Genomic DNA, 14,797 nt, shown 5'->3' with positions numbered 1-14,797 from the left:
GAGCCTGCGCGCCTAGAGGCTGTGCTGTGCAACAAGAGAAGCCACAGCAGTGAGAAGCCCGCGCATGGCAGTGAAGGCTAGCCCCTGCTCGCTGCAACTAGAGAAAAGACCGCACGCAGCAACACAGACCCAATGCAGCCAAACATAAAAAAAAAAAAAACACCGTCACTTAAAAAAAAGAATAATAATAAGCTGATTTTTCCTAAACTTTGCACACAGTTTTTCTTTCCTCCTAGGTAAGTCTTTACTTCTTAAACAAAGCAGGAATTTCCCCTCATTACTAGCTGTGTATAAATTGTCTGACTTCTCTAAGGAAATGGAGCAAAACTCAAATTAGCAGCTCTGTAGCTTTTTTGTAACCCCCAAACTTAAGATAATCAGTGTTAAGTCTTCTCTTTTTCTTAGTTATCTGATTTCTCATCCTGCCCTATAAGGGACCTCTGTCCTTTTTTATAAGACATTTAACTCCAGAAAACTTAGTGGGCATGGAATGATTTCTCAGGTAATAAAAGTATCTGTAGAAGAATGTAGATAGGAGCATTTGTTTATTAATTGATTTTTCATTCTTATAAATTGAGTTTTCCAGAGTATGTATTGATCAGGTTATGCAAATAATTGCTTAACTCTTGAGGTTTTTTGGTTTTTGTTTTTTAAATCAAGCTGTTAAGAATTTGGGGACATCTGTCCATGTGCAGAAAGAACTTGATTTAGGGACATTTGATTTTGAGAATACTAGTTATATAAATAGTGAATTTTTAATGAATAATAAATTTTAAGAGTGAATTAATGAAACATCACATTTTTAAACACAGAAATTAAAAAAAACTGGTTAACTCAAATATATGTGCTTCTGGATGGAGCTCCTAACACAGAGACAAGTTGTATTAGTTTCCTAGGGCTGCCATAACAAAGTACCTAAACCTAGGTGGCTTAAAACAACAGAAATTTATTGTCTCATGATTCTGGAAGCTAGAATTCCCAAACTAAGGTTATCAGCAGGACCATGCTCTCTCTTAAAAACTATAGGGGAGACTCCTTTTACTTGCCCTTCCAGCTTCTGGTGTTTGTCTACAATCCTTAGCATTCCTTGACTTGTAGGTGCATCACTTCAGTCACGTGGCATCTTCTTCCTATGTGTCTTCATATTATCTTTCTTCTGCATGTCTTTCTCCATGTCCAAATTTCCTCTTTTTATAAGGACACCAGTTGTATTGGATTAGGACTTACCCTAATGACCTCATTTTAATTTGATTGCCCCTATAAAGACCCTATTTCTAATTCAGGTCACATTCTGAGGTTCTGGGAGTTAACACTTCAACATATCATTTTGGGAGCTACAGTTCAACCCATAACACAGCTGAAGACTAGAGGGATACATGGGAAAGAATAAATAATTTAATTGTAGGGAAAAAGACTTAGGGGAATTTTTTTTAATTGAGAAATTAAAATTTTTCTGCCTTCAACTAGTTCTTGTATATGTATTTTAAGGTACTATAAATTTAGATGTAAAAGTGTTACATTTCTAGAACCAGGTAGGCTTTAGTCTAAGAAAGAGTATATGCACTTTGAGGAAAAGTGCCTTTAGGATCCTTTCCTTGATACAGATAAGCAGTTTTTTAGTGTTTTGGGGTGTAACATCTCTAATTCTATTTAGGTGGTAAACTTTTAATAGCTTTTGAATGAAAATGAGCATTTGTCATTAGCTTTGGACTAAATTTCATGGACACTACTATTTATCAGTTAATAAATAAAATATTAACTCTGTTTCCTCATTCCATATGTGGTTAATAATCTCAGCCTAAACTTTTAGAATTTAAACATTTTGTCAGGGTATTCTAGACACTTACTGAATAAACTTTAATAAGATAGGAAAGTATACTTTTCACTAATCTGGCAAAAATTAAATTTTAGCAGGCTCTAAGCAGAATAAATTCCCTGACAAAAGAAAAAGGAACTCTGTGGACTCAGATCTGAAAAGCACAAGAGAATCTATAATGCCAAAAGCAAAAGAGTCCTTCCTTGAGAAGCGTCCTGATGGACCACATCAGAGAGAAAAATTTATAAAACATATTGCACTGAAGACACCTGGTGGTGTATTGCGCTTGGAAGATATATCCAAGGAACCGAATGAAGAAGCTGATTGCTCCTCTGCAGGCTTGGCACCTTCAAATTCTGGGCACCATTCTTCCAGGAATAGTGACCAAATTCGTGTGGCAAGTACCAAAGAGACTAAGATACAGAAACCCCACTTATCTTTACCTCAGGAAAAGTCTGCAGTTAAAAAAGCTAGCAACCTTCAGAAAAATAAAACTGCTAGCTCTGTGGCATCACAGGAGACAAAACTTCTACCTTTACTTTCCCATGTTCCAAGTGCTGGTTCCTCTCGGGTTCCGTTAAATGCTAAAAATTGCACTCTTCCAGTTCCTAAAAAAGATAAAGAGCGTTCCTCATCTAAAGAATGTTCTGGGCATTCTACAGAGTCCTCCAAACACAAGGAACACAAAGCAAAGACTAATAAGTCTGATTCTAACGTATCTACAGGGAAAATCTGTGGGGGATCTTTGCGTTCAGAATATGGCACTCCTACAAAGTCTCCCCCGGCTGCTTTGGAAGTTGTGCCATGTATTCCGAGCCCAACAGCACCTTCAGATAAAGCCCCTTCAGATAAAGAGAGTTCAGGAAATTCCAATGCAGGTAGCAGTGCACTGAAAAGAAAACTAAGGGGTGATTTTGATAGTGATGAAGAAAGTTTAGGTTATAACCTAGACAGTGATGAGGAAGAGGAAACATTAAAATCACTGGAAGAAATAATGGCTTTGAACTTCAATCAGACTCCTGCAACTACAGGAAAGCCTCCTGCTCTTTCTAAGGGGCTTAGATCTCAGTCATCAGACTATACAGTAAGTAGTTTTATGACACTTACCTTTACTTGAGAGAAAGATGGATTGACTAGTGAAAGAGGGATAGATTGTTAGAACTTACTTTAAAATTCACTGTTTGTTACAACTTATAATTAGACTGAAAGCGGTATAGTTCTTTTTGGTTAATGAATTTCCCATATTTTCAGCTTTATAACTGTAAATCAGTGGTCTCCAAACTTTTTTTGATCACACACACTTTTATTAGTAAAAAAATTTTGAGCATGTACCCCAATATATATGTATACCTATAGATTATATACATGTACTACTATACTACTATGTACTTTCTAAAGCATATGAAGAAAACAGAATTTGAAAGGAAGAAGAAAAAAGTATTTTCCTATATAAGTTATATAGAAGTTACAATAGAGTAAGTTCTACTGGAGTTTCTATAGAAGTTCCATATAAATAGAAGTTCTATTATTTTCTTCCTGCACCCCAATGGATCACCTTGCACACCCCCTGCTTTGGAGACCACTGCTGTAAATGAAGGTAGAGTGTAGAAATGTTGTTAATTGTGGTGTGCAATTTTATTTATAAAGTGCTTCATTCTATCTTGGGAATAAGCTGAATTAAATTCTCATTGTGTAAAATTTGGTGGGGAAGGTGTTAATGTTTCATGGTAACACCTAAAAATTAGTAGTTTAATTCCACTAAAATAGAATTTAAAAATAAAGACAGGGTAGCTGTGGAGCCCTTGGGTGTTGACAGTCAGTTCCTAAGGCTAGCACGGTTTTTATAAGTAGTGCCTTTCCTAATAGATGGTAAAATCAAATTGCCTGCAGTACAAAATTCTAGATTTAAAGCATGATGGTGAAAATTATCTTTTTAAGAAAGATATCCTCCTGGCCCAGGTTATTGAAATAGAAAATATTTTTTAGTGTTCTGAATAAATTAAAACATCCCAATTCTTCTACTAAGATATGTTATAAAGTATTCCCAAATTTTCTTCTTGTTTTAGGAACATGTTCATAGTGGAACTTATACAAATACTTTAGAGCGTCTAGTGAAGGAGATGGAAGACACACAAAGGTAGGTTAGCATCGTGACTATCTTGCTAAATTTAACATACTGTTTGTTTATATGGCTGGCTTTTAATTTACCTTAAAAAAACATGAGAAATGAACATGTATTTTGTGCTAGTGCTGTTATAACAGTTTTGCTGTCAATTATGTTAGAAATAAGGTGTTCTTATTTACAGGCTGAATCAGAAGATCCTGGTTTTTATGGCATACTGCATTGATTAATAGTATGAATTCCTTTCTGCTTACCACAGCTGGTATCTGGTAGCTGAAGTTCTTGATCAAAAGCATGGGTAGAAATTTTTTTTTGTATTTTTTTTATTGTGACAAAAATATATAACATAAAATTTACGATTTCAATCATCTTTAAATGTATAGTTCACTGGCATTACCATACATTCGCATTGTTGTGCAACCATCATCACCATCCATCTCCAGAACTTTTATTTTCCATCTTCCCTAACTGAAATTTTATACCCATTAAACAATAAATCCCTATTCTCCCCTTCCCTCTAGCCCCTGGCAACTACTACTCTTTCTGTTAGTATGAAATTGACTGTTCTAGGTACCTCATATAAATGGGATCATACAGTATTTGTCCTTTTATGACTGGCTTATTTCACTTAGCATAATGTCTTCATGGTTCATCCATGTTGTAGCATGTGTCAGAATTTCCTTTTTTTTTTCTTTTGAATTTTTGAATTTTATTTACTTTTTTATACAGCAGGTTCTTATGAGTTATCTAGTTTATACATATTACTGTATATATGTCAATCCCAATCTCCCAGTTCATCCCACCACCACCACTCCCCCCACCATTTTCCCCCCTTGGTGTCCATATGTTTGTTCTCTACATCTGTGTCTCTATTTCTGCTCTGCAAACGGTTCATCTGTACCATTTTTCTAGGTTCCATGTATATGCGTTAATATACAATATTTGTTTTTCTCTTTCTGACTTCACTCTGTATGATAGTCTCTAGATCCATCCACGTCTCTACAAATGACCCAATTTCATTCCTTTTTAAGGCTGAATAATATTCCACTGTATGTATGTACCTCATTTTATTTATCCATTTATCTATTGATGGACGCATTTGGGTTGCTTCTGTTTTTTGACTACTGTAAATTTTGCTGCTATGAACATGGGTGTACAAATTATCTCTTCAGGTACCCACTTTAAGTTCTTTTGGGTATATACCCAGAAGTGGAATTGCTGGATCATATGGTAATTCTATACATAATTTTTTGAGGAATTGCTGTACTGTTTTCTATAGTGGCTGTACCATTTTATATTCCTACCAGTAGTGCACACGGGTCCAGTTTCTCTACCTCCTCACCAGCACTTGGTTTTTCTGGTTTTTTAATGATAGCCATCCTAACAGGTATGAAGTGGCATCTTCATACTTGTTAAACATTTGTATGCCATCCAAGTCCAAGTTTTGAAATGAGTATAACCAAAAGTGGTATTTCTACATCAAATTACTCTTTTGAGAAAGAAGTTTAGAATTATTACTGATACCCCCCCCACACACACACACATACAGAAATCAAAAAGTTTGGGAATTATAATAACCCCAATGAAATTTATGTAACTAGTTGCAAACTGCTTTTGCTTATGAAAGGGGAAAAATAGTATTCCTTATTAGTTCAAAGACTATCCTTGAAACGAATGCAGAGAAATTCACTGAAACCTCAGTTGGCTTGAAGTTGGTATATATGTGTCTTTAAGTAGCTAAGCATAGGAATTGCAGACAGTAAGTGAGGAGTATTCCCCTTTCTGAATTTAACTAGAGCAATTTGTCTCTACTATAAAATTATTATTATTATTTTTTTTTAGCCTCACTGTGCAGCATTTGGGGTCTTAGTTTCCCCAACCAGGGATGGAACCTGTGCCCCCTGCAAGGGAAGCATGGATTCCTAACCACTGGACTGCCAGGGAATTCCCGTCAACTGTAAAATTCTTTAAAAGTTTCATGAATTCATGTGATTTGTGATGTCAGATCTGAAGTTGCTTATTTAAAATTGAACATTGCACAGACCAAAGGCAGAGGTTCTAGTTTGATCTGATGATTAACTCTTTCCTGTAGTGATAGAGCAGTGCCTTCACTGGTCATTTACTGTTGTATTATACTCATCTACTGTGGGGCTGGAGCTGGGAATAAGGACCTTGGTTAAAGTAACTTAATCTTGGCAAGCAATATAAGCAAGGACTCCAGAGCTAAACTCTCTGGCTTTGAATCCCAGCTCCTTACATTGTGAGCTTGAGCAAGTTAGCTTTTCTAATGCCTGTTTCCTCGTGTATGAAATGGGTAATAATCTACCTCATGGAATTGTTGTGAGGGTTAAAAGAGTTAATACATGAAGTCCTTGGTACACTGTCATAGTAACTGCTTAGTAAGTGTTGGGTGTTGTGATAATCACAGTGACAATGGTGATGACTACTGCTTCTAGAAAGCCTAGTTAACGTTATCAGGTGGTTGGTCTACTGGAAGTCCAGTGAGCATTAAAGATTAGAGGGATAATCAAATCAGTGGTGTTTATTCTTTGTGATTTTTCCTCCCCCGATCTCTAAATGATTTGGACATCATTCTTGAAGTCCTAGCCGTAAAGAAATATTCAAATCTTTTAATAAGAGTTTTCTTTGGTGCTGCTTTTAGACATACCTTAAAAATAAAAAAATCTTTAGTTTAAGCCATTTATTATAACATTCTTTCGATTCTCAGGCTAGATGAACTGCAGAAGCAACTACAGGAAGACATAAGGCAGGGCCGAGGCATTAAATCCCCAATCAGAATTGGCGATCAAGACAGTACAGATGATGAAGATGGCCTCTTAGAAGAGCACAGGTATGTGGAGAATATAGTAAATAACTATATAATATCTTTGTAAATGGTGGTGTATCATAACTAGACTTATCATGATGATCATTTTGCAATGTATAGAAGTACAAAATCAATATAATGTTGTGTAATAGGAACTAACAGTGTTGTAGGTCAGTTATACTTCAAAAACAAACTCAAAGAAAATGATCAGATTTGTGGTTACTAGAGGCAGAAGGTTTGGGGGAGGGAGGGATTGAATGAAGGTGGTTAAAATGTACAAACTTGAAGTTATAAGATAAATAAGTACTAGGGATGTCATGTGCAACATGAGAAATATAATTAACACTGCTTTATGTTGTGTATGAAAGTTGTTGAGAGAGTAAATCCTAAGAGTTCTCCCCACAAGAAAAAAAAAAATTTCCTATTTCTTTAATGTTGTATCAATATGAGATGGTGGATGTTCACTAAACTTGTGATAATCATTTCATGATGTATGTAAGTCAAATCCTTATGCTGTATATTTTAAACTTAAACAGTCCTGTATGTCAGTTATACCTCAATAAAACTGGATAAGTACATAAATAAAATCAGAGGAAAAAAGAGCACAGGTACAGCATTTTTCATGATGTATGCTGTATTAAAAATACATTTTAAAATTTTGTTTTCGTAAAATAAATGGGCCACTGATGGTTATTTACTCTGTGAATAATCTATGATGGGTTTTTAATCCATCTGAGGTGGATTTGAAAGGCAGATTTTAAGGCCAAGTTACATTTTTTGTCTTTTCTCCTATTCTTTTCACACAGACACATTTAGTGGCTTTGGACTATAACTATTCAATACTAGCAAAAAGTGGGAGAGCAGAACATGTGTTCTCATGTTCGTCTTCTAATGTGGGATTAATAGTGGTCCTAAGAAAAGGGTTTTTTGCACCCTTTCTTTAAATATAAAATTATATGCAGTAAAACTGTTCAGTATTCAATAACTTCTTTTTTTCAGAGAATTTCTAAAGAAATTTTCAGTTACAATTGATGCTATTCCTGATCATCATCCAGGCGAAGAAATATTTAATTTCCTTAATTCTGGAAAAATTTTCAATCAGTATACCTTGGATTTAAGAGACTCTGGTTTTATCGGACAAAGTGCTGTAGAAAAGCTTATTCTTAAGTAAGTAGGAAAATAGACATTTTACTTTTTCTTGTATAAAAATTGAAAGATTTCTGACTGATGTGATCTTCTGAAAGGTTAATTTCTATTCTGACCTATCCAGTTTCCTCATCCTCTTACTTATTACTGTTGCTCTTTGTGTTTTATTATTTAGTTATAGGAAGCAGTGTAAGATAGTCGCTTGGCATATTACATGCCTTTATTAGTTAGGGTTAAGATCAGTATCTAATAACAGGGACTGTCAAAATAACAAGGCTTAGGGAGGCGCAAGAGGGAGGGGATATCAGGATATATGTATACATATAGCTGATTCACTTTGTTATACAGCAGAAACTAACACAACATTGTAAAGTAATTATACTCCAATAAAGATGTTAAAAATAAATAAATAAAATAAAATAACAAGGCTTAAACAAGAAGTATATTTCTTTCTGATGTGGAAGAAGTTCAGAGGTAGGAAGTCCAGGGCTGGTGTTTCACCATATAATCTTTCTTCCCCACCATCCTTAGCACCTGGTTGCTTCAGGTGCTACTGGAGCTCCAGCCTTTAAATTCCCAGAAACCCCACACAACACTTCTACTTATGGTTAGTTGGGTAGAACTTAGTCAACATGGCCACACCTAGCTACAAGGAAGGCTGAGAAGTGATTTTTATTTCAGGCAGCCAGTGTGCCCAGCTAAAAACCCCAGGGTTCAGTTACCAAGAGGAAAGACAAGAATAGATGTTGGGATTAACAGTCTCTACCACAATACCCAAACTGGTCTAATTTCTCTCAGTACATGATAGCTCAGATCCAGAGAGATCACATTAATTGTGGTGCTGAGTTTTATGGAAGTACAAACCCAAGCTGGCAAAAGCAGACGATACTCTGAGACTTGATAGGCTCTTCAACACTGCCAGCTACTGTAGATTTGTCCACCAGATAAATCTGGAGCCAAGCCAACAGATTGGTTCAGCTTTAGGCCACTGATTGAATTTCTAATGAGTAACCCATCCACATTGGGGTAGAGTCCACCTCCACGGACTGCGATGGTTTGCTTGCTCATTTCCCTGATTATGTCAGATGTGGTGGTGGTAGAAGTTTCTTGCCATTGAAGATAACAGTCATATTGATTTCACTGTATTTTTTCAGATCAGGAAAAACAGATCAGATTTTTTTGACAACACAAGGCTTCCTTACCTCTGCTTATCACTATGTCCAGTGTCCTGTACCTGTGTTAAAGTGGCTGTTTCGGGTAAGACAAATATTTGGGGGGTATAGTTGCCTCTTTCTATATATCGCAGTCAAAAATAAACTTTTAAAATATAATCTTATTTGCACATTACTAGAGAAAAAATCTAGCATATCAAACCCATGATTTTAGTGGGCTAGAATGAAGCAAAAAGAGTCGTATAAAGAGATTATAAAAGGAATGCTAATGCAGATAGTGTGCAAGATAGGCAATAATGCTAGTTGTGCCTAAGACGTTTCATCACACTGGTAAATCACTATTGTAGTTTGCTTTAGAAGAAGTCTTCTAATGCTTGCGTACCTGGGGGGATTTTTTTCTACCTTTTCCCCCCATTTTTGTGGAGGTGCCTACATACATTTTTAGGATTTGACTTGTATACTGATATTTCTCCATTCATAACTGGGTACAGGGAGTGCAAATCCAACTGAATATTTCTTTTCCCCATTCATATTTAACTTTTAAATCCACTTAAATAATTAATTTTGTACTATCTACATGGTAACTTTATAAATATCAGTGGTATCAGAGAACTGTAACTACTATATATGTGAAGTGAGAAGTGGGGAAAATATATGCAGTTTCTAATTGGGCTTTAAGGTTACATTTCAAAGAATCTCATATTTGCAAGAACTAGATATTCCAATATAGTTTTTCATTCATTTTTCATATAGCTGCCATGTTTGAGTGCCAACTGTGCCAGGTGCTGGAGAGAACAGAAATTTAAAAAATCATTGTTTCTGATTTTATGAAACCCACATTCTCATATAGAGGAGATAGACAATAAACAGGTGTGTGTACGTTTATAGATATGTCAGATGGTAAATGGGAGAAGGGCATTCTAGGCAGAGAGAATAACAGGTGGGACAGACTGTGGGGCAGGAGCATTTGCTTCCAGTGGTTAGGAGCTCACTACTTGGATCCCAGTGATTTTTTTTTTTTTAAACAGTCCTAATTAAATCAAAATTTGCCTCCAAATGGTTTTTTAAGTAGTAGTACTAATTATCTTTTCTATAGCTTCCCGCAGTATGCCTCATCTGTCTAACAGTCCTTCAGTTAAACAACTATCATGACCCTCATCACTCCCCACACTAAACTTTCTCGAGTCACTAAATATCCAGTCCCTTTACCGATCACCTTTCTGAATGACCTTTAGCTTGTCAGTTTCCCTCCTAAAGTGTTCCTCCTTCCCCCCCAGTAAATGAATATATGCTCCAGATAAGGTCTTTCCTACCAGCAGTTTCCAGCAAGGCTCTTACGCATCTACCCCCGCCCCCACATACTTATGTTTATTGCGATTCAAAACTTCATTTGTTGTCACACCAGGACTTCATTATTCTCTAATTATGTAATATATCTTTTCTTAAACTTACAAGTAGGACTTTGCATTTATCTGTGTTTTCATCTTGTTGGTGTGGGCCCATCATTATAGCCTTTAAAACCCTAATGATGACATACAAGCATATCTTCATGTAAGCAGCTTTTTGTACTCTTTATATTTATTCTTTGAAAAGCAAACTAATAATCATTTGTTAAGTGCTTTTTCTGTGTAAGACACTTTGTCTCGTTTCTCCTTTTCAATTCCAAGTCCATTTTTCATGATGGAGAGACTTACCAACTTATAAGTTGTTTTTTTTTAATAAAGTATGTCAGAATTCATTTTAATGCTATAGTCCTGATAGTTTGAAATTTAATTGTTAAAATGTAATTGAAATGTTTGCATCTTCATGGTTTTATCATGTGTCTAAACATAGTTGACCAGAAAGACAATGTGAACAGAATATGTGCTGTTTTATAACTTTTTTTTCAGGTAACAATAAATTATTGAGTATTTTCATCTCAGTATAGACATGTTATCATTCTTTTTAATGGCTTTATATTGTATACTATATTGTAATAGTAATAGTATTCCTTTGTAGTGCTGTACCATGATTTATTTATTTATTTAACCCAATCTCAATTGACAGACATTAGATTGTTTTATATGTATGTATGTATCTCTTTACATATTTATTTATCTTCATGTACTGTATTGCCCACCTTAAAATTCATCACCCCCCCCCCACAAAAAGATTCTTAAGCAGGACTTGTCCTGTGTCCAACATGCCTTTGAATGGTGCTGCCCCTAGTGGCAGAGTGTAATAACTCAAACATCATAGCAAAGACATTTTTTCACATAGGTTGACTTCAAAATGACACAAGTTATATGCCTGATTGAAACCAGAGTTTGGACTATTCACCATTATATTTTAGATTTAAATTTATTATAATCATAATCCATGGTTTCAAAACAAAAGAGAAATAGAAATACAACATGTTTTTCTCTACAAAACCACTTTAAAATAACTTTCAATATGTTATGATTTTTTAACGTCTTTTAAACTTGAGATTTTGTTCCCAAAAAGTTGTCTTGTAAAATTACATTAATTATATGCTTCTGTATATAAATTCCTGTATGTTAAAAAGGCTGAGTAGATCAAAGTGTAAGGACAATGACTTTGCATAAATATTACCAAATGACTTTACAATTTTTACCAAATTATACTCATGCTGGACATACTCCCTCTTTCCTAGTACTCTTGTGAACACTGGGTGTTATGAAAACTCTTAATCTTTACCAGTCTTGAAGTCAGCTGATGATAATCATGTCATTTTTCTTTGCATTTCTTTGATTACTAGTGATACTGAATAGCTCTTTAAAATATACATTGGTCTATTAATTTGTATATTTGTATCTTTTCAAATATTTTTACTAGTTTGTGGTTTGATTTTTGCCTGTGATGTGATCAATTTAGTAGCCTTCTCCTTTATGGTCTTTGGGTTTCATGGCATAATATGAACTAGAAAGGTATTTTTGATAGTTTTTAAAGTTATATTTATCTAATTATAGATGAAAGTTGTAAAAAAAAAAAAAGAAAAAGAAACAAGCAGCATGTTAGAATGGAAAGGGCTCTGACTTACAAATCAGACCTGGATTTAAATTCCAACTCATGTATTATGTTGGGTGGAGTATGTTCATCTCTCTGAGCCTCTTTGCTCTTTCTTCTCTCTTAATACTCTATCATTTATCTACTTTGGCAGATGATGTCAGTTCATACAGACTGTATTGTGTCTATGCAGATTTTAAGTACATTAATGGAAATAACAATAAGAAATGGTGAGTTGATAAATTTATTGTGATTAACAGTGAATTATTGGTTGCTTTGTACATGATCTCTTTCATATTACTAAACAATTAGGATATTTGGATATATAGAATAAAAAATTATTTTTGTAATATAAAGTCTTTTATAATGAAATTAAACTCCAATAAAAAATGAGTGCATTTTTCTAGTTGCATTGAGAAGAAGGGTATAAGATCTTACAAGTGGCATCCCTTACCTAATTTTTACCAAGACATAGCTTACTGTGCTGGATAAGTGGAAATAGTTGCAAGTTCATTTAGCCAATTAACTTTGATGGCTTTTTGGTGAGCAGCAGTATTGTACTGATTATGCACTGAGAAGATTGAACGTATCCACTGCAGAACTATGACACTTGCATTCTTACCTTTGAGATCCCTTATAAAATGAAACAAGCATTGTGATTTACCTTTTTCACTTGTTTTAAGGCTTGGGACTATATAGGCACTGAACATGGTAAAATCTTTGTGTTAGCAGTAGTTGGTTTTTCACTCGTTATTTTCCAGTCTTTTGAAAATGTTCTTCCTGAGTTACACACTTTTATCCATCACTTGCAGGTATTTTGTTCATAAATGTCATTTCCTTCACATTTATTTGAAAATCTGTAATTCCTATATGATCATTCTAAATAACTATATGGTTAACATATCATTACCAGCTGCCATTTCTATAAAATCATAGTAATAATCCATGTTTCATGTGCAGACTGTCTTCTTGCAACTATGGTTTTGTGAACCCAGGATTTGGGATAAAATATTTTCTTCTGTTAACTAGATACCTTCAGTGATTCACCAGTTTGGCCTTGGATTCCGTCATTGTCTGATGTAGCTGCTGTGTTTTTCAATATGGGAATTGATTTTAAATCTTTGTTTCCTCTGGAGAATCTTCAGCCAGACTTTAATGAAGATGATCTAGTGTAAGTGTTCTTTTCATAATTAACTCCAAAAATTGTCTTTTAAACAATTTATATATAAACAGTTAATATTCATTTGATAAATTCAGTATTCATTCTTGATTTTTTTTTAATCTTAAAGTTGAAATGGATCTTGAATTAGATATATTCTTTTTTTTTTTTAATTTATTTATTTATTTTTGGCTGTGTTGGGTCTTCGTTTCTGTGCGAGGGCTTTCTCTAGTTGTGGCGAGCGGGGGCCACTCTTCATCGCAGTGCGCGGGCCTCTCACTATCGCGGCCTCTCTTGTTGTGGAGCACAAGCTCCAGACGCGCAGGCTCAGTAGTTGTGGCTCACAGGCCCAGTTGCTCCGCGGCATGTGGGATCTTCCCAGACCAGGGCTCGAACCCGTGTCCCCTGCATTGGCAGGCAGATTCTCAACCACTGCGCCACCAGGGAAGCCCCTAGATATATTCTTAATATCTAACTTAATCTAAATGCCATCAGTATGTTTAACAGGGAAAACATGGGAACATTTTTTAAATTAAAAAAATTTTTTTAAATAAGACTGCCTATTGTTATTTACCATTATTTTGGAGCTACTGACCAAAACAATTAGACAAGAAAAAAAAAGAGATATAAAGATAGGAAATGAGTTGGTGAAAGATTCATTATTTGCAGAAAAAGTGATTTAATGTATACATAGAAGCCTAAGAATCAACTGAAAAGCTATGGCAAACCAGTAAGAGAATTTGTTATGGATGCCAGGGTACAATGTTAATAAAGAGAAATTAGTAACCTTCAGGTATATGAACTGTAGCTAGTTAAAAGATACACTTCATTTGCAATAGTAAGAAAAATATATTAAATACCTTGGAATAAACTTAAATAGAAGTGTGTGTGTGTGTGTGTAAACATTACTAAGAGACAAAAAAGAAGACCAGATAGGAAAATTCAACATCATAAATACATTAGCGCTACCCCTAAGGTAAACTGTGAACTTGATGAGATCCTAATAAATGAAACTAACACAACATTGTAAATCAACTATACTCCAATAAAATTAAAATAAAATAAAGAAATGCCAGTCAGATTTTTGTGGGGACGAGGGGAGTTGGGGACTCTACAAGTGATTCTAAAGTCATATAGAAAAAATAATACCCAGGAAAGTTTTGAGAAAGAAGAGTTTTGAGGTGGGACTGACCTTAGCAGATAATAACATGGGACAAATGCAGGTATTCATAGCTCCATCAGTGGAACAAAATAAGTCCAGGGCCAACTATACTTTATACGAGGATTTTGACTTTGCAGCAGGTGGGTGCCCTGACCCCTGCATTGTTAAAGGGTCAACTGTTGGGGCTTCCCTGGTGGCACAGTGGTTGAGAATCCGCCTGCCAATGCAGGGGACACGGGTTCGATCCCTGGTCTGGGAAGATCCCACATGTCGCGGAGCAGCCAAGCCCGTGCACCACAACTACTGAGCCTGCGCTCTAGAGCCCGTGAGCCACAACTACTGAGCCTGCGTGTCACAACTACTGAAGCCCACGCACCTAGAGCCCGT

General features: G+C 35.3%; 1 protein-coding gene across 5 annotated transcripts in view; it reads left to right on the top strand.

The window, feature by feature from the left end:
• Nucleotides 1-14,797, top strand: part of SLF2 (SMC5-SMC6 complex localization factor 2) — a 42,541-nt gene that overhangs the window by 7,858 nt on the left and 19,886 nt on the right. For 2 of the 5 annotated variants that reach the window (XM_007187331.3, XM_007187334.2), the window contains 7 exons: nt 1,915-2,900; nt 3,883-3,953; nt 6,667-6,789; nt 7,765-7,932; nt 9,066-9,168; nt 12,244-12,319; nt 13,119-13,260. In XM_007187331.3, coding sequence (XP_007187393.2) covers nt 1,915-2,900; nt 3,883-3,953; nt 6,667-6,789; nt 7,765-7,932; nt 9,066-9,168; nt 12,244-12,319; nt 13,119-13,260 — 1,669 coding nt within the window. Of the gene's footprint in view, nt 1-1,911; nt 2,901-3,338; nt 3,414-3,882; nt 3,954-6,666; nt 6,790-7,764; nt 7,933-9,065; nt 9,169-12,243; nt 12,320-13,118; nt 13,261-14,797 lie in introns of those variants that run through there. The other 3 variants (XM_007187330.3, XM_007187333.2, XM_007187335.2) reach the window with 2 other exon arrangements.

The sequence above is a fragment of the Balaenoptera acutorostrata genome, chromosome 16 (genome assembly GCF_949987535.1).
Source record: "Balaenoptera acutorostrata chromosome 16, mBalAcu1.1, whole genome shotgun sequence".
NCBI lineage: Eukaryota > Metazoa > Chordata > Mammalia > Artiodactyla > Balaenopteridae > Balaenoptera > Balaenoptera acutorostrata.
Note: the sequence above shows the minus strand (reverse complement) of the source record. Positions and strands in the feature narration are given on the sequence as shown.